Consider the following 26,865-nt stretch of genomic DNA (forward strand, 5'->3'; position numbering starts at 1 on the left):
CTTACTTTTCCGCTCGAATTGTTATTTATTGCAATATTGATGCTTTACTAGTTAAATTGGGATTGCTACTTGAACAATGTGCTTGCATGTGTGTTCTTGGCCTCACGAGCCTTTTGCTCACCCTGTAGATTTGTTTTCCTTAACAGGTTTGGGCTTGGAATGATGTTCGGAGGAATTTCTCTTTTGTGTACTCATGTAATAGGGTTCCAACCCTTTATCTAGACTTTTGGATATTATATATTTTGGACTGTATTATGGAAACCCGATGTAAGAATTGGGTGATTGTTATAGATCGTTAAACTTGAATGCTTCCACGCTATTTGTATGTATATTTTCTGGTTATCGACTTCTAGTATCGTTATAAGCTTGAATAGAAATTGCTTGAGTCCTGGCGAGAGTTGGGCAGGCGTCCCGCTGATACCCTTTGGTTCGCCTTAGGGAGAAATAGGGACGTCACCTTGCAGCCCCAAAAGTCATGTAAAAACTGAAAATTTTCCTCTTTTCCTCACTCGGCCAATCAAGTGGATATGCAGCCGTTTCTTCAGCCATTTTGCAGCAGTTTCTTCAACTGTTTTCACTAAAAATTTTGCAGCAGTTTCGTCAAGTTGCTCTCCAGCCGTTTCTTCAAGTTGCTCTCTAGCCAAATTATCAAATTTCTACTAGTTTTCAAGGTAAACATACAGGGTATATCATGCAAAGTAGAAACAAGTCATTTCTCAACCAAAATGTACAAATAAACCTGAAATTTCACAGCTCATACTCACGGTTTGCTCCAATCAAGTGAAATATTTCATGCATGATAACTTTAATACACCACTAAGTATTTCAAATCAAAATATGCAGGATTTAACCAGATAAAGTTAGGTTTTAAACCCAGAAAATATTTTCCAAAGTTTTAAAGTCCCGCTCAATCCATTTGATAAAATTCCCAACTTTGGTGCTATTCTTTGAAAAAGTATAACTTGAATTCCAAAGGTCAAAAAATCACAAAATTTACACTGTTAGAAAATAGACTCGAAGCACTAGCAGTCTTTAGAAGACATCTTCATGAAATTCAACTCATAGATTAGCAAATTTCAATTTAAAATCACTGCTATCACAAGTGCAAAAACAGAATAGTCATGATTTTCAAGACATCTTGCAGATTTGCTGGTCTTTATAGAAATTGAACCAAACCATAAAACCATAAAATTTTATATTGTTGGAAGCTCTATGAGTCTAGTTTTAAATGCAATAAACTGAACTCAATTCTGACTTTTCTATATGAAGTTATAGCCAATTTTCCAAACCTGCATAGAGCTTCCCGCGAAAATTTCCAAATTGCTAACAACTTGAGAAAATGAAACTTTTCTTAACAAAATCACTCCCTTGGCTCAAAGTCAACATACATTTGAAGATTAAGGTTTAACAAAGTATCTTAAGCAAAAACCTTGTCAAAATCACCATAAAAATGACTAATATTTCTACATAGAAGCATATATCAAACTCACCATAATTTTCCCCATCAAAGCTACTAAGGTTTTCATGGAACGTATCTAATTCTTCTTCTTTATCATATAAAGAGGCATATAGTATGATTCTTAACAAAGAAATCCACCAAAATCCACATATAAAGCTTGTAAACTAATGATCAAACCAAACACGTAAAGCTGAAAATTTTCCAGCAACAAACTCTCAAGAAAACAACTTGCAAACTACTAAAATCCCCCATAAAATTCCTCCCTTTTAACTCCTATCATCCATACATCAAGTATACTCAAGTATAAGAAGAGAAAACTAAGTTTTCTAGCAATTTTTACCTTCTTCCACACAAGACTCAGGTTGGAAATGAAACAAGAAGTCCTTTCTCCAAAAACTCCTCCAAGCTTCCTTCCAACTTGCTTCAAAGATTGATGGAGTAAAGTAGGTTTCCTTCTTTGGTTTCTCACTAATTTGGACAAGAAATCAAGGCTAGAAATTTGGCTTTTCTCTCCCTTTTTTTTCCTCAAAATTTCGTTGACCATAGCATGAAAAGAAGAAGTTTTGGATCAAATGGATGCTTGGTGAGATAAGAATGAGTTTTAGTCTTGGTCAACATTGACTAGATGGTTGACAAGTGGCAAGAATCCAACTCAAGTCAAGAATCCAACCCAAGTCCATCTAATTAACCCAAATATCTCTCTTTCTTCCAATTAGCTACACCTCTTATCACAAAAATCCTTTTGCACAAAACTCCTTCTAATCTTCCAAATTTATTGTACATACCTCACTTGTCAGTCACACTAGTAAAATGCACTATGAAATTTAACATGTACTAAATTATGGAAGAATAAGATAAAACTTTTGACTCAATCATTAAAGTATCTAAGAAATTAAGGCAATTGAATTAAACCAAAAGAAAATATAAATTGACTTATTCAAACATAAGGAAAACTATAAGAAAAATATAAAATAATTTTCGAATCCTCATAAGTTCACTTGTAGTTCTAATATTGCCCCCCAATTTTTGTGTCAAAAAAATCAAAATTGTGAGGACCCGAATTTCCTTACTTTATTTTATTTTATTTTATTTCTTCGAATACATTTTTCTTTACCTTATCTTATTCCCTTAATTTTCTAGATATTTTTATAAGTGAGTTACGTTTTTAAATCATTTTTCATGTATAAGATACTGCATGTTAAATTCGTAGTGCATTATGGTAGTAAGACATACTAATGTGGTATGTGCGATAAATTTTTGACGATTAGGAGGAGTTTTGCTCAAAGGGATATGATTTTATATGGTGCTAATGGATAATTAGAGATTGATTAGATATTTTAGTGATTGGAAGACCATTAGATAAGGATTAACCACTGGAGGACACTTGTCAACAAAGCTTTGGATCTTTGACTTTGACTTCAACCTTTCTTATCCTTTAATAAACCAAAAATTTACCAAGACAATCCATAACCTTCTTCTTCTTGGCTGAAAATTGGAGAGGGAAAGGAGAGAGAAAACCTTCATCTTCCATCACCATTTCTTGCTTGAATCTTGAGTTTTAACCGTTAATCTTGCAATCTACTCCCTAAAAGTTGACTTTTAAGGAAGATTAAGGACTTTGGTGGAGTGATTTGGGAAAAAGGAGCACTTGGTTTCCATTTCTTCTTAGGGTATTAAGGTAATTATATCAAGAAGCTCTCTTTTCTTTATTTACTTACTTATGAGTGGATTTAAGGTATGATTTTGGTAGTTTTCATGAGAAATTTCATGGTTTAAGTAGTGATTGAAAAATTTTAGCTTTGATGGTGAAATTTCAGCTTTGATATGATGCTTTGAGATTGGCCATGATCTAGTAGCTTTGCCATGTGAATCTTCTAACTTTTACAAGTTATTTTGGCTTGCTTATGAAAAATTTCAGCTTGTAGGGGAAAATTTCAGCCTAGGGTTTCCATTTTCTAGCTTTATTATGGTAGTTCTTGAGCTAGATAATTGGCTATTTTGGGTGGTTATGGGGCCTTAAACAAGTGTACTTTATAGCCTATAACTTGTGATTGTGATTGAAGTTGGATTGCTGTGAATGTTGGTGTTGAATTTGGACGGAAAAGTTAAGAAAATAAGGGGAAGTGTTGCTGCAAATTTTCCAGCAGGAGACTCTGAGCAGTCTTGGAAAATTTGTTATATCTTGGTGTAGGAAAATTCAAATTTAGTTCCGCTTATTGAATTTGAAACTAGATTCAGAGTGCATTCTACCGTGAAAATTTCAGAATTTTTCTCAATTCCTATGAATATCTATGATTTTCCAAAGTTGACAAATTTTCACACATGCTCTGTTTTTCTACCTGATAAAGCAGGAACTTGAGACTGGAATTTGACTGATTTATGGACAGAATCTTAGAAATGTCTGTTCTAAAAAATTGTAGTCCTTTGAGTCTATTTTCCAACAGTATAAAGTTTATAAATTTTAGACTTAAGAAGCTTGTGATACGATTTTTCAAACAGTGTCGCGCAAAATTGGAGAAAATTCTGTTTTCTAAAGTTGTTCTTGCTTCCATTTCCAACTTTAAGTTGGAGTTGTTAAACCATTGTGAACTTGGTTTTATGATTGGAATGAGAAACATCTTGGTTACTCATATCACTTGGGTCTAAATATTCTCTTTTCACTCCAAAACCATATTTGCATCGTTGCGCTAGTAGTAACTTGGATTTTCTTTGGTTCACCTAAGTTTTGAATAGTTGAGCCATAATACTTTATTTTGGTTGTTTTTAGGGTTTGTTGATGATCAAGGACATAACTCAGGGGTGAACTTTTGACGTTATTTTGCTTAAACTATGCATGTTTCTTGATATCTTGATGTGAATGATACCACATGTTATGTGTTGAATACTGAACTTGATGAGGCGAGAGTGTATTTTATCACACTCATCCTCCCCTTCTTGAATGATCTTGTATTTGTTTGAGTTTGATTGATCTGTACTTGTGTTTGTACTTGTGCTTGACTTGTAAGTGCTGAACGTAAGCATGTACCGCACTCAATCCGAGTGGGAGGTGCCTCTCATCCCATCTTAGTACTTTTACCTTGATTAAGTCGATTGGAGAGTTATTTCATCGACTCTAGTACTGAGTGGCAGTATATACCGTTAATCTTGAAAATCTTGATTGAGTTCGAATGAGTGAATACATCATGACGAGAGTTGAACAGACGATCTGTTAACTCTTGGAATACGTCCTAGAAAAAAGTGAGGTCGTCACAAAAATAGGTGGCACTACCGCAGAAGAATTTGATTAGATAGCAAATAAAACTTGAAGCAATACATTGGTCACAAAAAATCATCCTCGACAAAATTAATTTTAGTGAAAAAGTTTAGAGACAAACATGGCAATTTCACTTTTTCAAAATATCAAACCCTACTAATTTTTTTTTTCTAAGCCACAAATCCCACTCCTTTATAGAGTCAACTATGAAGTCAATTTCGTAAGATCAATCTCCATATTTTGGAAAGGTGCTTGTTACTTCAGATAAAATTATTAATGTATATAACCTTTACTCTATACCCTCCTATAGTAGGGATAAAAATGGAAGTGTCCCTCTAAGGGATGAGAATACCCGGTAATCATCATTATGGTTAACGACATTTTTTAATCATCTTAACAATAAGAATAAAATTCAGTCGCATTTGTATTAACCAATTTCAAGAGAAAAGTCAGTTATATAACAAAATGAAAACCAAACCTAATTGGCAAAGCTATAGGAAAAGGTATCCAGCCCCCCACTGGCCAAAGAAGAGCTTATTCTTAGAGAAATTTTGTGGGGGGCTCTGATCACCAGTAGTATATCGCTACTTCTGAGATGTGATGTACTGTTGCCAAAATGCACAATTCCGCATAACTCCCTTGGTATAAACAAATTGGACTTTATTCCTAAAGAAAAAGAAATAAAAATTATAAATTGGTATAAGATGATTACAAGACATAGAATCAAGACACATATGAACATATTTCTAGAACTGCATTGTATAGCCCCATTATCTTTTGGGTAAAGTACATAAAACCCCCCTGTGGTTAAGGAAATTGACAAGAAACCTCCTCATTGTTTAGAAACTCCCACTTAACCCCCCTATGCTTTGGACTTGTTTGGATTTTACCTGCTAACCGGCTGGGGAGCCGGTAATAATATGAAATACCGAAAATACCCTCATATATAATATGTGAAAAGTTACAGATGCAATGAGTCAATCTGGAGCGGATGAAAGAAACTGAGAGAGAAACCCTAAACCTATAACGAAGAAGAAGGTAACTGTATTGCTGAGCGGCGCGAGTTATGGTGAAGATCTGTCGGGCTTGAGACACATTTCATGTTTAGAGACAGAAACCCTAAACCTAATTCCAAAAAGAAGGTGTTAGTGTGCTGCGGATCGGGAAACCTACAGCCAAGAACATCGGTCGGTGCTTCAGTGCAGATGGATCGGCGTTTAAGTGTAGATCGGTCGAGAGTCGCAACGTATTGAGCATATCTGAACCAGGTAAAATACATATACGAACCTTATGCATTAGACGAGTTGATTTGTTTGATGGCAGGTGTTTTGGTACTAAATTGTTGGGAATATTTTGAAACTTGGTAAAGGAACTACCATGTTTGGCTTAGTTAGAAGTGTCTCCGACAATGTTTGTGGGAATTTGTTTTTGAAATTTGGTAAATATTGCAAAATGTCAGTTTCGGTTTGGTCAAAAGCTTTTCCGACAGTCTTCCGACAATGTTTGTGGGAATTTTTTTTGTTTTTTTATAACAATACGCAAAATGTCAAGATTTGGCTTAGTCAGAAGCTTTTCTGACAATGTTTGGGTGCAATTATTTATGAGTTTTTGTGGAGTAATCGAATTTTCATTGGTCCATACTGGTCTTGATTATGGTCTTGATTATGTTTTTCATCCTTCTACATAAGTGTGTTGTTGTTCATTTTTTATGTTTTTGAAACTGAGTGTATGAAATATTGCATGAAATAATCTCGGTTACTTTGGGTTAGGTGCATAAAAATGGGAGATAATTCGTGGCAGACCGTAGACATACACTTGCATTATGGTGGATATTTCAAATGGGAGCCGAGAATTAGATACACTGGTGAACATGTGAGGGTATTTTGTGATTTCGACCCTGATGAATTATCCGTATTTGAGTTTCAAAAAATGTACCAAACAATTGAGCGCGGCGTTACAAATATGAATTTCTGGTACTCTATTCCCTTTCATGACATTGATTTTGGTGTGGTTAGCATCAATGATGATGTGGACATCGAATTATTGACAACATGTTATGAGGGGCTTAAAGAAATGCACATATATGCTGAGAGGGGGTCTGATCCCATTGAAGTTGTGTCCCCGGAAGGAAAATTACTGTACAAGAGAGTGACTGGTGATGGCATACTTGCACTTCCATATCATGATGCCTGGCAGGCTGAGATGAGTTCGTCCTCAACTGTTAAAGGCAAGGATGACATGGTCAAGGAAGTAATTGGGAGTGGGAGTGAGGACAATAATGACATTCCAGACATTAACAACAAAGCAAAGGACGTCTGCGAAGAAAAGTCATCACAAATGGAGTCAGATCCAGCTGTTATGGGACCACATAAAGAGAAGATACATGATGCTGGTGACAAGTCCAAGAGAAAGAAGGCAAGAAATGATAAAAAAGTCAAGTCACAAAGAGTAAAGTTAAGCGCAAGGAAATCAGTCAGACGGTTATTTAAAGACAAAGAAGAAGGTGATACTTCCTCAGAGTTTCGGCAGTGTCATACAAGGAAATCAACAGAAGAAACAACACAGACAGAGAGAGATCCAACATCAGAGCAGACTGATTGTTATGAAGAAAGACCAATTCATGAAGACGGAGAAGAAGATGAAATCATACTGGATTACTCAGATTTTCCTGATTGGCTAAGAGAAGCAGTACAACTGTCTGAAGATGATGATATATTTGCAGGTTTACATGGTCAAGGATCAACACAGGCGTCTATAAATATTGGATCTGCAAATTCGGTTGGTATTCCTTCTGAGCAGCAACAAGAAAATCAGCAAGCAAAAGCATCAAACAAAGCTGATTTAGATGAACAGCACCAAAAACAACATGAGAATCAGCAACCAACCAAAAACCCAGAAGTTGATTTCGATGAACATCAACAACAGCAACAAAATCAGCAGGAACAGGATTGGAATGAGGCAGTAGATGATGATGAAAACCTGTTTGACAGAGGAATAGGTTCTGATGATGAAAGCACCCCTGTCTACAGCTACTTCAATGCGGATGAAGAGTTTAGAAAAGAGCATTTTGAACTAAAGGCTGGCCAGAAATTTAGCAGCTTTCATAAGTTTAGAGAGGTTTTAGTGGAATGGGGTATTAGGGAGGGATATGAGCACAAGTACATCAGAAATGAGGGGTCTCGAATCACAGCTAAATGTGCAAGGGGGTGTAGTTGGAGGATTCATGCAAGCAGAATCCAGAGATCAAAGACATTTATGATCAAGACTCTTAAGGGAGATCACCATTGTGGCAGGGATTACAGCAATCGACATGCCACCTCAACATATCTGAGTCATAAATTTCAAGCCAAAGTGAGAGATGATCCTGGGTGTAGTATTCCTGGCATGATGAATGAGACAAGAAGATTGTTCATGCTAGACATTAGTCAAAAAAAAGCTGCCAGGACAAAGCAAAAGGCATTAGAGGCACTCAGGGGCAATGACATGGAGCAATACCACAGACTTTGGGATTATGTAGCTACTGTAAAAAATTCCAATCCTGATAGTCATATTTCATTGCAAATTGATAGGCGAAATATTGAGGAAAGGGCTACATTTCAGAGGATATATTATGGTTTAGGTGCGTTGAAAAATGGTTTCCTACAAGGATGTAGACCTATCATAGGTCTAGATGGCTGCTTCCTCAAGAGTCCCTTTGGAGGTCAGCTGCTTACAGCCTTGGGTAGGGATGCCAATGAAAATATGTTCCCTATTTCCTTTGCTGTTGTTGAGATTGAGAATTACGACAGTTGGAGTTGGTTTTTGCGGGAATTAATCAGCCAAATTGGAAGAGGAAACAAAGGAGTGGCTTACACTTTCATCTCAGATAGGCAAAAGGGTCTTGTCCATGCAATTGAAGAATTATTTCCTGAATCAGAGCACAGATTCTGTTTGAAACATATGTTCGAGAACTTCAAACTAAGATTCAAAGATCAAGACCTTAGAGATCTGTTTTGGGAGGTAGCTGCAGCAGCAAGCATGCCGGAGCATGAAACTGCCCTTTCAAATCTTGAGAGGGCTGACCCACAGGAAGATGACAAGCTAACAGCTGCGGGATGGTTCAAACGGTTGCCTCGAAAATTATGGTCTAGAGCTCATTTTAGTACAGCTTGTAGGAGTGACACTTGCGTTAACAACATGAGTGAGTCATGGAATAATTACATTCTAAAAGCTAGAGGGGAGCCAATAATAACAATGTTGGAGTGGATTCGGAGGAGATTAATGCAAAGGTTGGTAACCAAACGAGAGGGCATGCTGAAACATGGTGGAACTTTATGTCCAAACATTTATGAGAAGTTGGAGAAACTTAAGATAAAGGCAAGAAATTGTGTTGCGGTTTACGGAGGAAATGGAAATTTGGAAGTTGATGGCTATGGAAGGACAAATGTTGTCAATTTGGAGTTGAAAACTTGTACCTGTGGTCATTTTCAGCTTAGTGGCATTCCTTGCGTGCATGCGGTTGCCTGCATTCAGAGCAGAAAGCTGAAATTCGAGGAATATGTTGATGCTTGTTACCATAGGGAAGCATATTTAAGGGCCTACAACTTCACAATTGGTCCCGTTCCTTCGAAGCAGTTCTGGGTAGATAGCAAGATGCAATATCTGAACCCACCATTGGTGAAAAAACAGCCTGGTAGGCCAAAAAAACAGAGAAAGAAGGGTCCAGAAGAGCCTACAAATCAGCAGAAAGCAAGTAGGAAAGGACTTGCAGTTTACTGTCGGAGATGTTTGAAAACTGGACATAACATACGTACTTGCAAATCAGCGATTGACCCTAAGTCTAAACTTTACAAAGTAATATAACATTTTACACTCTACTGTAATATGGTTTAGTGTGTTTTGTTGCTACTTATATACTAATTCATTTTGATTTGGACTGTAGGCACCTAAAGTTGGTCAAACAGCTTCAAATGCAACATCCGTAGCTTCTGCTGCTCAGGCAAGCGTATCAAGTACTGCTACTACAGTTTCACAGGTACTAGAGAGTATTGGCCAAACATTTTTGGATGCTGGAATATACTTACATATATACTAACCATGACGAGGTACATGTAGGAGCCAAATCAGCCTATAGGTGGTACCAACCAAGAAAGCCAGCAAAGCAGATTCTCAAAGAGAAAACAACCTGCTGCAACTTCAAGGATGTCAAGGTTGCGACAAAGTGGCTCTAAGAGACCAAGAAAATGAATTCATTTTGTTTTCCTGATTTTGTTGATTAACAATACTGCTTATGCCAAGTAGAATATGTCATTTTATTGGTTGAATGTACTGATGCCATTATGGTATGGATGGATGTTGCAGTATTTTTCATTGTACTCCGATTTTTGGTTATTTTTTGATTGACTGTTGCTCTCGTGGATGTTGTATTATGGTTTTTGTGTGAATGATTTCGTTGACTATGGCTATCGTTTGGTTGACTGATGCCATTGTGGTATTGTACTCAGATAAATTGGCTATGTTTTGATCGACTGTTGCATTTGTGACTATATAGCTATGCTGGTGAACCTTTTGACCATGTTATGGTAGGATACCATTGTGGTATGGTTGTAGTAGTGCGTTGATTTTTGTGTTTATGGATGGCACGTCTTTGCTTGTTTATCATGTCTGGCTGTGGTAATATGGATGGCAATATCACTGGCCATATCTTTGCTGCAGATGACTAAATCTGACAAGTGTTTATGGAGATCAATATTGCTGGTTATATCTTTGCATCTGATGACTTAAAGGACACAACTTCATTGCATTTAATTGGGTATCTCAGGTTTTTCTGTATATGTCCCACACCAGAAGCAGGCTTTTTCAATGTCTTGAACAAAAGCAGCTTCAGTTGCTCATTTATAATTCAAACATGAAAATCAACTCCAAATTGAAACAACTTCACTACAATTTCCCAACTCCAGATTCTATTGCACGGCCAAACAGCCAAACATTACATTTTTTGCCCAAAATTCATCTCATACATATAACGACCAGTGACAAAAGAGACACAAGTACAGTCAGCATCATCATCATCTTCATCAGCCCCATCGTTGCTTCGACATTGTGAATCTTCGATTGTAATCCCATAATAATGTTATAGTTGTTACTTTCTATTCCTTGCCCAGAGATGATAAATCTTTCTGCGGTTGCAGGTCGAATTGATGAAACCCCTTCCACGTATGGACTTTGGCAGGATGATTCATTAGTGCCTCCCTCTCTACTAATTGGGTTGCACCATGCCCAAAATGAACAAGCACCAGTTTCACATACATAATACAACATACCTTTTGATGGTTTTTCAGATTCTACTACCTTAATCTTTGCTTTATTGTTGCAGAAACAACGCCGATTTTGGTACCTTAGGTCTCTCGATCCACCGCCAAAATTTTGGGAGTTTGACATTTTTGGGTTCTTCCTTGAAATGATAGCTGATTTAGCCCCTTCAAAGCTTTTCTTGATCCATCCAAAGTTGCGCTGAGCTCTTTACGTTTTTGGGTCTTCGTTTTGCATCTCTGTCGAAATTTTTCATTTGCAGATCTACAACTATGGTGGGTGCAAGCTTGGAAGAGACATGGAGGACAAAATTGGAATGAAATGAGTTTCTGCTAGGCACAAATTACCATTAAGTCGCGTAAATATCACTTGCTAGCTCCCCAGCCGGTTAGCAGGTAAAATCCAAACAAGTCCAAAGCATAGGGGGGTTAAGTGGGAGTTTCTAAACAATGAGGAGGTTTCTTGTCAATTTCCTTAATCACATGGGGGTTTTATGTACTTTACCCTTATCTTTTTAATAGGTTATATGCTGGCAAATCTTGTATACAGGAGATGTCTTCCAATGCAAGTTCACGTTCCAGTTGGGTTCTTGTTGACTTGAGGACATCCTAAAACGAAGAATTTGAAATCAATAGATATCGAGAGATGCAATGCCAATAATTTGGCTTGCATAGTCAAATATGTAGAGTGGTAAGTAGAAGTTTCTCACATTGAATTCCATATATGATGCACGTTTGGCGAGCCACTGAGCATCCAACAATTTAAAGGCAACGCAGAAAAGGTTGTCAAAGGCCATTTCATCTTCACCAAGTAAGTCTAGAAAGTGAATTCCAGCCAAAGTACTTGGTTTTCCTGAAAGAGTAATACTACAAACTAAATGCTCCGTCATAAGCAAGCAAAACTAATAATCTCACCCCACCCTTCCCCCTTAAAATGATTTCTAAGAAATGCAATTAAACCTCAATAAAGAATAACTTACAAAACAAAAGAAACTCGATTCCTTTTGCCCAAGTACAGTTAGGAAGACCATGGGAACAATTAGTACGGTTTTAGGAAGGCCATATTTTTCACACACACACAATGAAGTTGCAATATGTGCGTGTAGACACACCCCTCAAAGATTCTGTTCAGAAGCAAATAAATTGAAAGATTCAGAGGGATGCACAAAACTGAAACTGGTTATATACTTTCCATTAATTATTGAATCTTGTCTTACAATAGCCACTATTATAACTGGCATTAATTGGACACATGGTCTTGCATTTCAAGCATGTCAATTAATCTTCATAAGGAGATATAGAAAGTTCACAGGACCAATTTAAAATTCACAAACCAAAAAGCTAGAGTAAACTGGGGAATGAGTCACATGATGTCCTCCATGAAAAATTGGAAATTTTATCCTGATTAAATACTACAATGACCTGTCATAGATCAACAAAATGCTAATCATCAACAATTACCACCTCTGCTCAATGACAAAAATACTTCTTCAACAAGGCAATATTTTCGTCCAATAAGGACAAAATAAGTTGGCTTATGTTGTTAAAGAGGTCAAAATTCATGTGAACAGACAGTTGGAAGTGAGTCATGATTCAAAATAGTTACATATGAAGGTTTACTGGTGTGGTCACAAGGCTAGAAATTATGGTTAGAGAAACCAACTTGTAGTCATACAGGGAATTCATTATAATGGGTAGGAACAAGTATAGCATGTTGATCGTATTTGGGTGGATTGTAGTTAGAAAATGTTCAGCAAGATGCATTATGCATGAGACTGGTGTTGCAAGCCAAGCTGGTTATCATGTTGGTAGCTCAGACAAAAAAGACATCAGTATTCAGGGTTACTTTGGACAAAGCAGTAAGGGTGTGGAATCCTGTTTTAGCTCAGACAATAAAGACATCAGTCATCAGGTTTACTTTGGCCAAAGCAGTGAGGATGCGGACATGATGCAAAAAGGTGTTAAGCAAGATCAAGATCCAATTCAAAAAAGGTGCAATGCAACAGAGGCACAACCCAAAATATAAAATCATGCAAAAAAAAAAATGGCTCTAATATTCGCTCTAATCAGTTTTGAGTCCCTTTTTTTACTTGTTTGTACATTTAATCCGATTTCAGTAACTATATATGCTAGACTATTGTGATGTCTTAAAGTTACCTTCATGTCAGAAGCACCAGAAAACATCCTAACTGGTTACAATTTGAGGATAAAGAGGAAGATGTACACCAGTTTCCACCTATTATCACAAGGCAACATAAAAGCCAACCACTTTTTTTTTTGGTGGGGGGGTGGGTGGGCGCATTTGGTGATGCATGGGTTACGTGTTTTTCTGTTTTCATTTGTAAAATTTAACAAACAAAAACACAAAACCCTATTTGCTAAAATTCCTAGTTTTGTAAAACAAAAGGAAAACATTTATGGAAACGAGGCCTGTTTTCTAGAATGCCAGGTGCTGTTCTTCAACTATTTAAAATTCTAGAAACATAAAGAGATTAATTTTAAAACATTGTTTATTTTTCATCTCCACTCAATCATAGTCCCTTATCCAACCATACCACATGACATCCCACCCTACCCGTTGCCACCCAATCTAGGTTGGTCTGCCCTGGGCCATACCCCACCCGTAGGAAAGTCATCTGAGCTTAGTTAGCTGGGTTTCGACAAGCCCAAGCCCAGCACAATGAAAAAATCTTTACTTCTTGGTCTGAGGCCGACCTGGCCACAGCTCACATACAAGGCCTTACATCGGATTAGCCCGTTTATTCAGAATTTGGAATGGTTAATTATCATATATCAGAGCCAAAAATTGGTCCCTCTGTACCATATGCTTAAACCAAACATATAATCAATTAGCTGGTCAACCAGTGAAATTTTTTACCTGATTGAAGATCTAACATCTGCACCAACATAAATGAAACATTGATGCCAGCTACAGCAAAAGGGTACTCCCATTCAGATCTGTTTCCGTCTCTTTTATGCAACAAATTCTGGAAAGCTTCCTGTTACAGCGACATAGAAGAAAGGGCAGAGACGTAATAGGTTAACAAGCCAAACTCATTAGCCCACTTACGATCAAAGGATGAACCATGATATCAATATAAATGGTAAAGCTAAGCCTCCAAAATTTTCCATATCCACAAAAAAAAAAAAAAATGTGAATGTTAACTGTACATATCTAACACATCTGAAATCAACTTGCCAACCAGAACTTGTGTCCCACATCAAATCTTACTCTCCAGTAAACTTAAATCTTATGTTCTCTATTCATTTTCAGCTTACAATAAACAAATCTGTAACACTACTTATTCTGTAAATCATGGATGTATACAATTCATACGAAGATTAAACAAAACAGTACAGGATACCAATCACTAGAAAGCACAGTAATAGTATTACATTTGGCAACCCACAATAGTGAAGATACTGCCAAACAGCTAATGAATATCAGAGCTGCAATGCTATCTACTGTCACTTCTTCTAGTTTTTATTTTCTAATATTTTATCAGTTCCAATTTTTATGGAAAGCACAATCTTGAAAGCTTTTTCAGCATGACAACACATCAACAATGCTACACAAAAGATAGTGTTGGTGTCCCAGATGATGTGAAAAGAAAAACTCTCATGGAAATGGAAGTAGATCCACACTACATGTTTTCATAGTACCAAATAGTCCAGAGAACCTCATCATCGACAAACATCTGAGTGGCCAATGCCGTATCTTCCAGCACCATGCATTTCCAGCGGGCTGAGGCATTATTCTATCCAATTATACATTCTTAATTCTAGAAGAATTATTGTTCGCACTCAAACAAAATCCCATATTCCACCTAGAAAAATGTCTCTGTAAAATAATAAGCATTGCATAGCTGACCAAACTAATCAACGGTTGCCTATAACCCTAAACCCATAACTGCTCCATGAGGAAAATTCTTGGGCCCTTTTCATAAATTTCTACACATGAATACCAAAGATTTTGAAAATTGCATTGGGTAACAATGAAATCAACAACAGGATAACATTAAAAGATTTCTGGGGTTCACCATTAATGTGCCTGAAATAGTGTCAAGTTACCCAAGCCACCTTCTGGATATATTTTCCTTCCACATTTAAGTCATTTATCCTAATGAGCAAGTTGAAGAAAGTGAATCAAACAAGATGGACAAAGGAAGCCACCAGCGATTGGATGCAGAAATTTTCAATTGCAATTGAGAAAAATTAGCATACACATCAACCCAATCAAAAGAATATGAAATATAGCCTTTTCTGCCAGCGCCTCATTTGTATTCCCACCCCCACTATTGGAAGAGAGTCTACAGTAAACAGTATCATTGTCTAGGTTCTCATGGGAAGGGAGAATAGATCTGCCATAAAAAACTGGTCTAACATGCAAGACTATTGTGTACACTCAACGGTCTTATCATCTAAGGTTTGCATAGGGCACACTTGTTCCTCCACGTAATCTACTGTTTAGCACTATATTACATTCATCAATTCTTCTACAACAATTTCGCTTTTTATTTTAAATGTAAGAGAAACTTTTGTATGATAGCTTAGCAATGCAGAAAATGCATTCATGCCAGCTAGGAAGGTCAAAGGGGTAACCCCTCCTCGTACCCCTTGCCTACCCGTTCTGATAGTATGACAACAAAAAACCATGCACATGAAACAAAATTCATACCGGGTACGTCTTAGCAAAGAAGATAAGATTTTCCAATGATATAAATCCTCCGCCCCTGACACACAACATAAACACCATATGAGTACAAATAGTTGCCATACATGCATTCCATTAGGCAGATAACCCTACAACCTGAAGTCTGTTGAAGGATCAGACCCTTGCCAACCCATCTCTTTCCATCGTTCTGATTTAAGGGATGGGAGCTCCTTATTAGGATAAGCTAACCTCCACAGATGTCTAAGTGCATCCTACCAACAGAAAGAAAAAGGTATACAAAGAAATTTGTAATTGCATCTTAACTAGCATATAACATGAGGAGAATCAGATAGAGATAGACACAATCATAACTCTGAACTGGAAAGCCTTCTACTTCATCATAGACAACTAGTCATGCCTCAAAAATGGTACATTTCATGCTGGGGTGGAGATTCATATGGCCACTAGCATAAATTTAACCCAACAAGCATACTAACAATTAACAGATCAATCATGAACACGAATTTGGCAGGCAACGTATTGGTCCAGTAGATAACAACTTCTTGCAATTCAGATTCAAATTCTCTCAAGTTACTTCATTGATCTACCATTCTTCAGTTAATATCCAAGTATACAAGACCTCCATAATATTTTAAACCATGCTGTTCAACAAATGTAACTTCTTTCCCTTTTATCTTGCTGCAATTTTTAACACCTTCCTCCCTCCCTCCCCTGAATAAAAAAAAAGAAAAATTAACAAAGAAAAATACTAAACATGTGTAATTGCTTTAGCAAATAACATACCAAAAACTATAGAAAAGTAAACAGCAAAATTCTGTTGCAATGAATATTACACAGAAATTGCATAAACTCATACTTGATGCTGCAAATAATCGCCATCAAAAGAAACTGCCAGCCTCTGTTTTAGATGCTTGAGTCTTGCTTCCTACGATAATCCAATTAAAGAATCAAAAAGAAATAATGCAGTATGCATCCGCCCAGAAAGAAAACAGACTGTACAAGAAAAGAGTATCATATTGTCAACAGCAAAACATGAATAATGAATAACAAAGTGCAAGTTAATTTATTGGGGAAGAGATGCAAAAGAAATGTGAAAGACATTTAAGCATGTCTAGCAAAAGCACTGTGAAAAGACATTTGAGCTTTTCTAGAAGTGCATGAGAAATTATAATGCCTAGTTCTGTTAATGTGCAAAAGATGCAAAAGCAACTGGAATTGATGTTTATTACATACTTTTCTTTATGCTGAAATCTGAATTTGACCCTGTTATGGCTCAAAAATTAGCAAACCTTCCTATCCTAGCAGAGACATCTATCACATTATAAGTGTTTCCTTACCTGATATTTCAGGTATTCAGCTTGCATGAAAGAGGTAACTTTGCCTTGGATTAGCAACTTTAACAAAAGGAAAAGGGACGATTCTAGTGGATGGTGGACGACAGTAGACGAGGCGATCCATATTAAACAAGAGTGTCTACCCTTTGCTACAGCAATTGCTTGCTTAATAAATTAGAAGAAAAGAGCATTTAAGTTGCTCCCTGACTATGCTTCAAGCTGCCAATCTGGGACTGGAGTATTGGGATCAAGCATTCCTACATAAAACTACCACAATATAGATGGTAGAGGCTGTGAAAGCTGTGGAGGACCATAAGCATGTAACCGTTGCTGTAAGGTTGGTCATACCACCGATTATTGTTTGGGCCCTGTTGCTGGGCTGCTAAGATATGCTAATGCAGTCGTATCTGAGACTTCAGAAGGCACAACTTATTCTGGTTTTCTAGTTCTACCATTTTACATGACAGCTATATCTACACCCAAGGAAGAGTATCATGAATTTTGTGTGCCAGTAAAATCATTCTTCCATAAAGGCAACCCATCTGCATATTTTTATTCAAATTAAGCCACTTATTATATGTTACACAAGTTTGGCATCTTCTTCAATCCTCCATTGCCTTTTAGTTTTTCAAATGCTCCATTACTTGTTTTGCAGAAACTATACAAGTCATCAAACGGCTAGAGGCTGAAAACAGATTTCTGTTTTCTATAAAACAACATGATCACACACCAGGACTAAGAATTCTTAGGATAATTAGAACCTATCTCATACCAGATAGCTAATCTATGACTCCAGATAGCAATTTTATCAAAAGGAAAAAGGATGATTATAGTGGATGGTGGTAGAGGAGGCAATCTATATTAAACATGTGCCTACCCTTTCCTACAGCTATTGCTTAATGGATTAGAAGAAAACAGCATGTGCAGTTGCTCCCTGACTACACTTAAAGCTGCCAATCTAGGACTGGAGTCTTGGGATCAAACATTCCTACATAAAACTACCACAATATAGATGCTAGAGGTAGTGAAAGCAGCAGAGGACCATAAACATGTAATTGTCACTGTAAGGTTGGTCATGCACTGATTATTGCCCTGTTGCTATGCTGCTACGATCTGCTAATTCACTTCTTAAGGCACTAAATTCTGGTTCTAGTCCTATTATTTTGCAGACAACCATATCCATACCCAAGGAAGAGTATCATGAGTTTTGTGTGCCAGTAACATCATTTTTCCAGAAAGGCAACTCATCTGCATAGATTATTCAAATAAAACTACTTATGATGTGTCACGCAAGTTTGGCATTTTCTGTAATCTTCCATTGCTTTTTTGTTTTTCTAATGCTCCATTAATTGTTTCTCACAGACTATGCAAGTCTTCAAACAGCTAGATGCTGAAAAGGGATTTCTGTTCTCTATAAAACAACTTATCTCGTCCTGAAAGCTAATCTATGACTCACAGCAAATGACAATAACGGTGATTATGTAGGACAACATACATGGGATCTTGCCAACTAACATAGCAGAAGCATGAGAAAATGGTAGCCTGTTTTGGGGGAAGAAGAACAAAACAACTAATAAACCAAAACTCAATCCTTATTCATCTCTTTGTAAAGAATAACTTAGAAAATTAAGTCTTAATAAACAAAAAGCTTCTTAAAACACTCCAATTTGCATTCTGAATACGGAACTTACTAGTTGTAGAACTCTTGAATTTAGGCACTTACCCATAACAAGGACTCCAATTACTAATCTAACAAAGTAAAGACTCCAAGACATGATTCTGGAAATTTCTGGTGACAACTGAAAGACCAAAGGACCGCTTGAGACCTAAGCACTATAAGTACTAAAACTAAAGATACAACTAATTCTTGCTTCCAATTAGGGTGTTAATGTCCACGGCAGTTGAAGCTCGAGGAAAATCATGAAAATCGTTGAACTTAGATTTCCTAGAGCTATTTCTTGATTGCATCATTTTCTCCAGGTTTGAAAAACTCAGATCTCAAGTTTTGAAGTATAATAAGATGAATGACCCAAGGGTCTGAAACAAGTTGAAAGGACAACTGCAATTCTGAAAGCTTCTCTTGCCATTTACTTGGGGGAGTAACACGTAACATTGGGGCCTCATTGGTAGAGTATCTGGAAACTCTCTGAGGACAAAGTCAATTATTGGAGCTAATAGATAGAAAACTTTTCTAACTTTTCTAGGCATTGGTCCCAAACTTGCTGAACCTCTGATGTTAGCATGAACTCTTCCATATGTTCTGCTATAGCAAACTCATCCTCTTTGGCTGAAACAAAGCCATCCACAGACTTAGTTTCTGGAATTTCCTTAACTAGAAAATTCCTGTCTACGTCCATTTTAGGTTCATCTTCACAATTTCGACGATCTACTGCTGTTTTACCCTCATCAAACACATCAAGGTTAGTAGGCAATTCTGAAAGTTCAGCAATTGTTATTCAGAATCAATAGCCAAAACTTTAGAATTCTCAGCTTTGAGAAGAGAAGCATTAATCAGATTCTCATTTTCTAACCTTTCCGCCTGTCGAATAATTGGAATAGAGTGGTGATAGAGATAGGTGGCAAAAATCCACTAAGGTTTATAGGAGGCATTGGAAGGATGTGTCGAATGCCCAAGCATTGATTTGGCATGCTTTTGATGACAAGGAACCAACTTGGGAGTTGAGTTCGTTTTCTGATTTCCATCAGCAGGGGTATTTTAATAATTTGGTTAGCTGCAGGAATTTCATGTTTATGGTAATTTCTGTTTAGTAATTATTTTGGTAATTAGTCTTTTAGTCGTTATGGGGAATAAGAAAGCTTAGCTTTCTAGTAGAAAGCTAGAAAGCTATTCTAGTTAGGAGTCCTAATTAGGATTGGAGTTGGCTTTGTTCTAGTGTCTATAAATAACCACTTCTCCACAAAGAGAAGGCAGATTTTTGTCATTAATAAAATTTTCCTGCAGACTCAACGCCTTTCTTAGGGTTGTGTGATACATCCCAACTTTAGGTGTGATGCCTAAAGATTCCTAGGAATGATTCCTAGAATTACTAATCAGTTTTTCACCTTCTTAAGCATATTCTTTCATCCTATTCCAAGTTGCTATTATAAATTTGAGTGAAATTCAATATCTAAGCCTTTCTACAAAGCTGTTGTGCCTACCAAGTGTTCATGCTGCGTCAGGTGGTCTTAGTGCTGTTCTAATGGCATCACCACCTGGTTTAATTCAAGGAAACTGCAAAACTTCCAGCTTGGTATAGGAGGCTCCTCAACAATTTAGGTTGCATATAGTAGTGGAGTAAACCTTGGCATATACCCTTTTGATGGACCACAAAACTGTCCTAACAGCTTTTGATGACGTTAGAAGGGAAAATACTCTTCCAAGAGTTGCGTTCTCATCTCCTCCAAGTATAAAAAATATCCTGTGTGTGCCATCACATCTCTTTCAACTCTAAACCACCACATCTTAGCCCATCCAACAAGTTTAGCCTTTGGCAAATAGGGTTTTGTTATAATGCACAAGATTATGGTAGTCAAAGCAATATTCAAAAGAAGTAAAACACCTACAGAATATGCCATCAAAAGATGAAACAAACATTGTGATTTCCTTGAAGAAAATCAGTATGTTCACTCAATCATGGAGAAGAAGAAAGAAATATGGCTGATTAACAGGAAGAAAGTTTGGGCTCTAATACCAAACTGATGTAGAGAAGAAAGAAATATGGCTGACTAAGTGAAAGAAAGTTTGAGCTCTGACACCAAACTGATGTAGGACAAGATATAAAAGAGATTGCCTACTAATGCTAGTGGAAGAATGAGAGGATTGTGCTCTGTTTCTGGGCTGTGAACAATACCCGTGGGAACAGAAGAGGGGAAGAAGAATAAATCAATTAATGAACCAAAATTCAATCTTTATTCATCAAATTCTCTGTAAAGAATAAAGAAATAAGAATTTATAAACCAAAAGCTCCCTAAAACACTCCAATTTCCATTCTGAATAGGACAATAGCTAGTTATAGAACTCTAGAACTTTTAGGAACTTACCCTCAAACAAGGACACCAATTACTTATCTAATAAAATAAGGACCCAATAAAGACTCAAAGACGCGATTCTCAAATTTTCCCATGACAAATAAAAGACCAAAGTACCCTTTGAGACCTAAATAATAGTAATTAACTAATTCTTGCTCCCAATTAAGCTGTTAATCTTCAGGTCGGTTGAAGCTTGAGAAAATCATGAAAATCTTTGAGGTTTGGATTCTCAGATCTCTTTCTTGACTTGATCAGGTGGCATATAGGATAAATCCTGATAGTTAAAAAAAGTTACAAGGGCTGCTAGAAGCATTCTTACTCAGAGCAGCTATTGGAGAGGCTTACAAGCAAATATTCTCGTATCAGATATATATCCAGGGAGAATAAATCTAACCAGATATGAGCATGTTAAGCCAAGCTGTGCTATCAAAAGATCATGAGTGCATATTCCACAAAAATTCCTAGCTCCAATTGCACAGTGGTGATAAAGATCTAAGACAACCTATTTCTGAGTGCTACCATACAATTCACTTGTCCAAAGAAGTGTCAAGAAAGATTTGACAACCATATTAAGTTCATCATAATTCCAGACAAAGCAGAAAGAACAAACTTTCCCAGCCGTAGAGTACCTATGATATTTCCAGATATAATATTCTCTTAAGAAGACTGCCAATGAGATCTGAAATAACAAGTGATACCTGTAAATGACTCAGCAAAGGTGGTAAAATCTTCCTTTTCACTCCATCTTGAGGAGCTGAAGCAAATGGCAGAAGCCTTCCAATAAAAGATCCAGATCCAAAAACAATATTTGCTATCAATGGCAAAAGAAATTGTCAATAAGGCAACATTAAACTAATAAAAATTCTGCACAAGATGGCTGTTCATGGTAATTCGCAGTGCTTTGATAAACCCAGCGAGCATATTCAGATGAGCTTAAAATGCTTGAATTGAAAACATATCATCTGTATCCTATGAAGCATCAATATTAATCCTATTCAAAGTTATAAAAACTAAAGGGAAAGGCACACCCAATGTTTCTGAAAGCTAAAAGATTTATTAAAAAAAGAGAGAGAGAGAGAGAAGGATTGGTAGTTCTGCCTTTAAAAATCTAAGAACATGACAGTTATTGGTAATTGGGAGCATAGGCTATGTTTTGGTTTCATTTTGGATTGGGTGGTGCAATTTTACCCTTTCTTATGAGTCTACAAATTAAGTCCAAAGAGCAATAAAGAAAGTTTAATGCCAAACCCCTTTTTCTGGCTTTAAATTAGTACAGATAGTATCTTTAGCTTTAAATTAGTACAGATGTTTGCCTAATGCAATAAAAAATCTTGAAAAGCTGTAACTAGCAAAGCTCTAATAACAACAGATATCACATCTACGTTAGTAAAAAATTAAGCTGTAAAATTCTCCTAATTGCATATGCCAGAAAATCAAGAAAATAATGCAAACATGTGAAACCAAAAAAAGAAACTGGTAACCTATAAGCATAGGATAGGAGTAAGATATTATTTCCTATACCAATTTTATGTGCATATCATGCACAAGTAGAATGTGTAATCTCTCCATTTCAATTAGAATGTCGTGGATTCATGTGGCACAAAACGTATTTCTGGTTTGAAGACAGAAACACGTAAATCACCACAGGAATAAATTGAATGTTGAGAAGATATTAGTTGACACATGATAAGCAAGCAAGTAGACAATACTTCAGGAAACACTCACAAAAGCAAAACAATTTCAAGTGGAGTAGATGATACTTAAAAGTAGTTCTATATAAAGCTGCTGATTTTAATACATATCAAACCATTTGACAAAGTAATACTTAATACTGGGCTGAGATACATTTCCAATAACCACTTAAAAAAATCCCTTCAGATTAATAGGAACAAATTCAAGCAGTTGATTTAGTTACTCATGGGATGTGTTACCATCTCACTGCATCACAATGCTACCAATTCTTGGTCAGGAAGGTCAAATTGGATGGGTGATACCCAATACACAACTTCACAGGTCAGCATTTCCCTATCAACAGCCCAAGTATAGATGCACCTCAACCGACATAACCAAAAGTCCTTTCATCATCAAACAAGCCTAAATCAGTGTTCTGTGATGCTTAACATATATGCAAATTGCCGTGCTTGTGCTGTGAGCACCAAATTCAGGATAATCTCTTTTAACTTTTTGAACTCAAGAGTTCATGGCATGCTCCCACATGATTACTCTGAGAATTCAAGGCATGCTCCCAAGTGATTACATTTGTCATACTTTTCCAGAAGTGCTTCAAGCTCAACTACAGACTGACTTGATAAATGAGTCCCATAGGACCATGGTTGGGAAACAAACAAATTAATACATCTAACTAAAATTAACGATAGTTGGAATAATAAACAAAATTAAACTAAGATAGAAACATTATACATTTATTTGAAGGAAAAGCATTGTAATTATAGATGACCACAATTTCCAAAAGTTATGGCAATCCTCAAATTATAAGAAATTTCTGTTGTTCAAAAGGCAGAAATCCCCACCATACAAACGACCTTTTATGCTTGATGATTGATATTTAGATCACTATCACTCTAACAAGCCAATAACTGTTCAGCTAACAAATTACTTTTGCATGCACAATGAGAAAGAAAAGCAATGATGATAAAATCCTCACTAACTACTAATACTCTCCTATGAAACAGGTAAATGCGTTAAGAGGAATCAGTTAATCCACAATCTGAGTTGACACAGATCTCAATCAATGCCTATGGGTCTGATTGTTCAATCCCACCTATTACATATGTTGGACATGCAGCAAAACCTCTAAAACCATGAAGCAAAACTGAAATTTCAGATTTAATTTAACCATAACATGGTCGATTAGCATGTTTTCCCATGAAAATAACAATAACCAGAAAAAATCGCAGTGTGCTGTTCTGTATAACAAATTTTTATTTAGTTTTCCCATTTGCAAGTGACACATCTTAACCAGAAAAACTCGTAGCATGCTATTCTGTATAACAAATTTTTGCTTAGTTTTTCCATTTGAAAGTGACATATCTTCTGAAACAATCTCAACACAAATCGCTAAACCTATCCAATTGGTCATTGCATAACATGTACATCCTTCTTCAACAGCCTTAGTTACATTTAAAAAAGCATAACAAACTTTGACAAATTGAGGCAGTAAAATTAACATAGGTAGATATTAACAAAGTTTCCGGCAGCATTACAGGTGCAAGACCACAATTAAGACACAATGTGCCATGAAGAAGGAAGGGGGTGGGATATTAAACAGCACATACCCAACCACTGAGCCCATTGTGCAATTAATTGAGAAAAAAGCATTGCCCAGTGCAAGTTTTCTCTGCTCCGTCCATCATCCAAAAGATCTGCAAGTGTACATTCCTATAAAGAAAAGACATAACAAAATAAGCCAACAAAAGCTCCCAACTACCTACTTTTTCTACTTTCCTGAATTAAAAGCATCTAAATTCCTTCCATACAATAGGTGAACTCATAGGGCTCCCCAATCCGTCTTGATTCACTTAGTTCCTACTAAGTCTACAAGAAATTAGCCCATACCAGTCTTCCATTTATCCTAAACGAAAAAGCCAAAACGTCCATCATAACTGAAAAAAAAAATAGTCAAAGGGTAGCACTACATTGCCAATTTAATAGAAACAAAAAAAAATTTGTTCATTTGCTACAAAAATTAGTACCAATGCCCTTTGGCCTTAAAACTCACTCATCCAAAATTATCCTCCCCTCTCAGTTAATTAGGCAAATAGGCAACAGAACATGCCCTTCTCACAATTTTTCCCTAATTTCTGAATGGGATTATGTCTCCCATACCTGAGCTGCATATACACAACAAACAAAGTATGATTCAATAAAACCCTAACCCTAATTATACCAATTAACAAAAATTCTGAACTGCTTCTTCTTTCCATAAATCGATAGAATCAAAATACATCAACAACAAACCTCAGAAGCCTTATCATGGTCGTATTGTTGATTCCCAAGTAACGGCTCATTCAAAGGATCCACTCCCGAACAATCCAAATGCTCGTGCATTTTCCCGTCAACATCTCCATGGTGAAGCCTTCTCCTCAAAGTCCGAGACGTCATTGATCAAAATTAAGTGCAGAAAAAAAAAACTCAAAGGAAGAAAAGAAAAAACAACTGCTCCTGTATTATGAACTGTAAAAAATTAGAAGATTTATTTCGGACTCAAAAACAATTTATCTTTCGTTTTTTTTTTTCTGTCCTTGAGAGAGTCGGCGATAAATCTTTCCTCACAATGAAACAGTCTCATTGATATAAGCAAGCAATCGAGCTGGTACAGCCTCGGAGGAACATTGCCCCTAAATTTATACTCTTATACCATTTAAAAGAAAAGTTTCTTTTTTATTTTAGGTTCTTTTTTGGTTTGGGCTAATTGCAGTTTAGACCCTATGCTCAAATTTCAAGCCTCTCCCTAGTGATCGTGAGTCGGGTGCTCATCCCTTTCACCATTTAACTAACCTAATCCACATCTTGCAAGTCAGTTATTTTCTAACCCTTATCCACCCCACATATCAGTGGGGGTACTTACTGAAATAGAGTTGGATCAACGAGTACCTACTCCACCCCACTTATCATTTAATTTTTTTAAAAAATTATTTATACTAATTGAATTTTATATTTTATATATTCATCTAAAATTTAATAAAGATTTTTTCTCAAAAAAGTTTCCCACCAAGAAATAAGCATGCAAAGAGAATACAAGATAAAGGAAAAAATTAAAAGAATTCAAAATCAATAAAATTTTGAAATAAATAGCACATTTTTTTAAATATACGTTCCATATTAGTTAAAATCTTTTCTAAAAAACATAAAATCATGATCTTATAAATAAACTATAGTCTCTCATATTTGTAATACAAATTGTTCAATGAAATTACTTATTTAGCTCTAAATTATTATTTTTTAGGATACCGCAAGTTTTTAATTATGTGATGCTAACCCGCCCTACATCTTAGCGGGTATCTAACCCTCTTTTGACATGATCAAATTATACAAATCGAGTTAATTTTCGGATCAAATCGGATATGGTGTATTTTTGGATTAACGAATAATTTTGCCCACCCTTATCCATCCTAGCTTTTCAGTATCCACCTTAAACATCTTACTTTTTAACAATTGCTAAGACTAACTAAATTCTGATGAGTTAAGATTGAGATTATTTAGCCAATGATTAATTAAAAAAGGAAAATCTTCAAATCCTACTTTTATTTTGTTCCTAAATGCTTTTTATTTTTATAAGGAAAGGCGCTAAGTTTCATGCTTTTATTTTGGTCCAAAGCTAATTAAAATCCTATATTTTATTATAGGAAAAGAGAGATATATTTTCTTATAGTAGGAAAACAAAAGATTTTTATTAGCTTTAGATGTGAGAAGAACGTGCATTTTGACACCTTTCCTCGTAACAAAAAGGCGGCAAGAGTTGAAAGAGACTTTTAGCGATTATTAGCCAAATAAAACTTACCTTAATATATTGGAACGTATTTAAATACAGTGGATTATGCAAAAATATTAGAAGTTGAAGGTAGTAAATTGTGAAAATTAAAAGCTCGAGTTGCAAAGTGTGATTTGGCAACATTTGAGGTGCAAAGTGTAACAAATCTCTCTCTTTTTTCTTTTTTTTTCTTTTGTTCTTTGAACTCCCCAAAAATATGAAACAAAAAAAAAAAAAGTATTTTGCCTCCCTTGAATAGAAGAGAGGTAACTAGAAGCACACCAAAAACAAGTGAAGCAGTAGCAGGGGTGAGGGAGGAAGGAATTGCTGAAAA

General features: G+C 36.2%; 1 protein-coding gene across 3 annotated transcripts; it reads right to left on the bottom strand.

Moving 5' to 3' along the window:
- Positions 1-10,637: 10,637 nt before the first annotated feature.
- LOC113693801 (uncharacterized) lies at positions 10,638-25,487 on the bottom strand. 3 transcript variants are annotated; one of them, XM_027212498.2, is made up of 9 exons: positions 25,019-25,470; positions 24,337-24,439; positions 21,739-21,851; positions 16,534-16,602; positions 15,813-15,928; positions 15,681-15,735; positions 13,881-14,001; positions 11,713-11,855; positions 10,638-11,611 (listed from the first exon to the last, which is right to left on the bottom strand). In XM_027212498.2, exons 1-9 carry the CDS (start codon positions 25,160-25,162, stop codon positions 11,510-11,512), a joined length of 966 nt encoding a protein of 321 aa, XP_027068299.1. In that variant the 5' UTR covers positions 25,163-25,470; the 3' UTR covers positions 10,638-11,509. The 3 variants fall into 3 exon arrangements, with proteins under 3 accessions (XP_027068299.1, XP_027068300.1, XP_071909525.1); XM_072053424.1 differs by lacking the exon at positions 10,638-11,611 and having other exon boundaries at positions 11,795-12,126; positions 25,019-25,487; XM_027212499.2 differs by lacking the exons at positions 15,681-15,735; positions 15,813-15,928 and having other exon boundaries at positions 25,019-25,473.
- Positions 25,488-26,865: the final 1,378 nt, after the last annotated feature.

This window comes from Coffea arabica, chromosome 6c (genome assembly GCF_036785885.1).
Source record: "Coffea arabica cultivar ET-39 chromosome 6c, Coffea Arabica ET-39 HiFi, whole genome shotgun sequence".
Classification (NCBI taxonomy): Eukaryota; Viridiplantae; Streptophyta; class Magnoliopsida; order Gentianales; family Rubiaceae; genus Coffea; species Coffea arabica.

Bases quoted from the DNA above. Each gene is read 5' to 3' on its own strand.
- LOC113693801 (XM_027212498.2), bottom strand. From the start codon at position 25,162: ATGACGTCTCGGACTTTGAGGAGAAGGCTTCACCATGGAGATGTTGAC. The intron at 15,929-16,533 runs GTATGAGTTTAT...TTCTGTTGGTAG, and splicing joins GCGATTATTTGCAGCATCAA to GATGCACTTAGACATCTGTG. The intron at 15,736-15,812 runs GTTGTAGGGTTA...GTTGTGTGTCAG, and splicing joins GATCCTTCAACAGACTTCAG to GGGCGGAGGATTTATATCAT.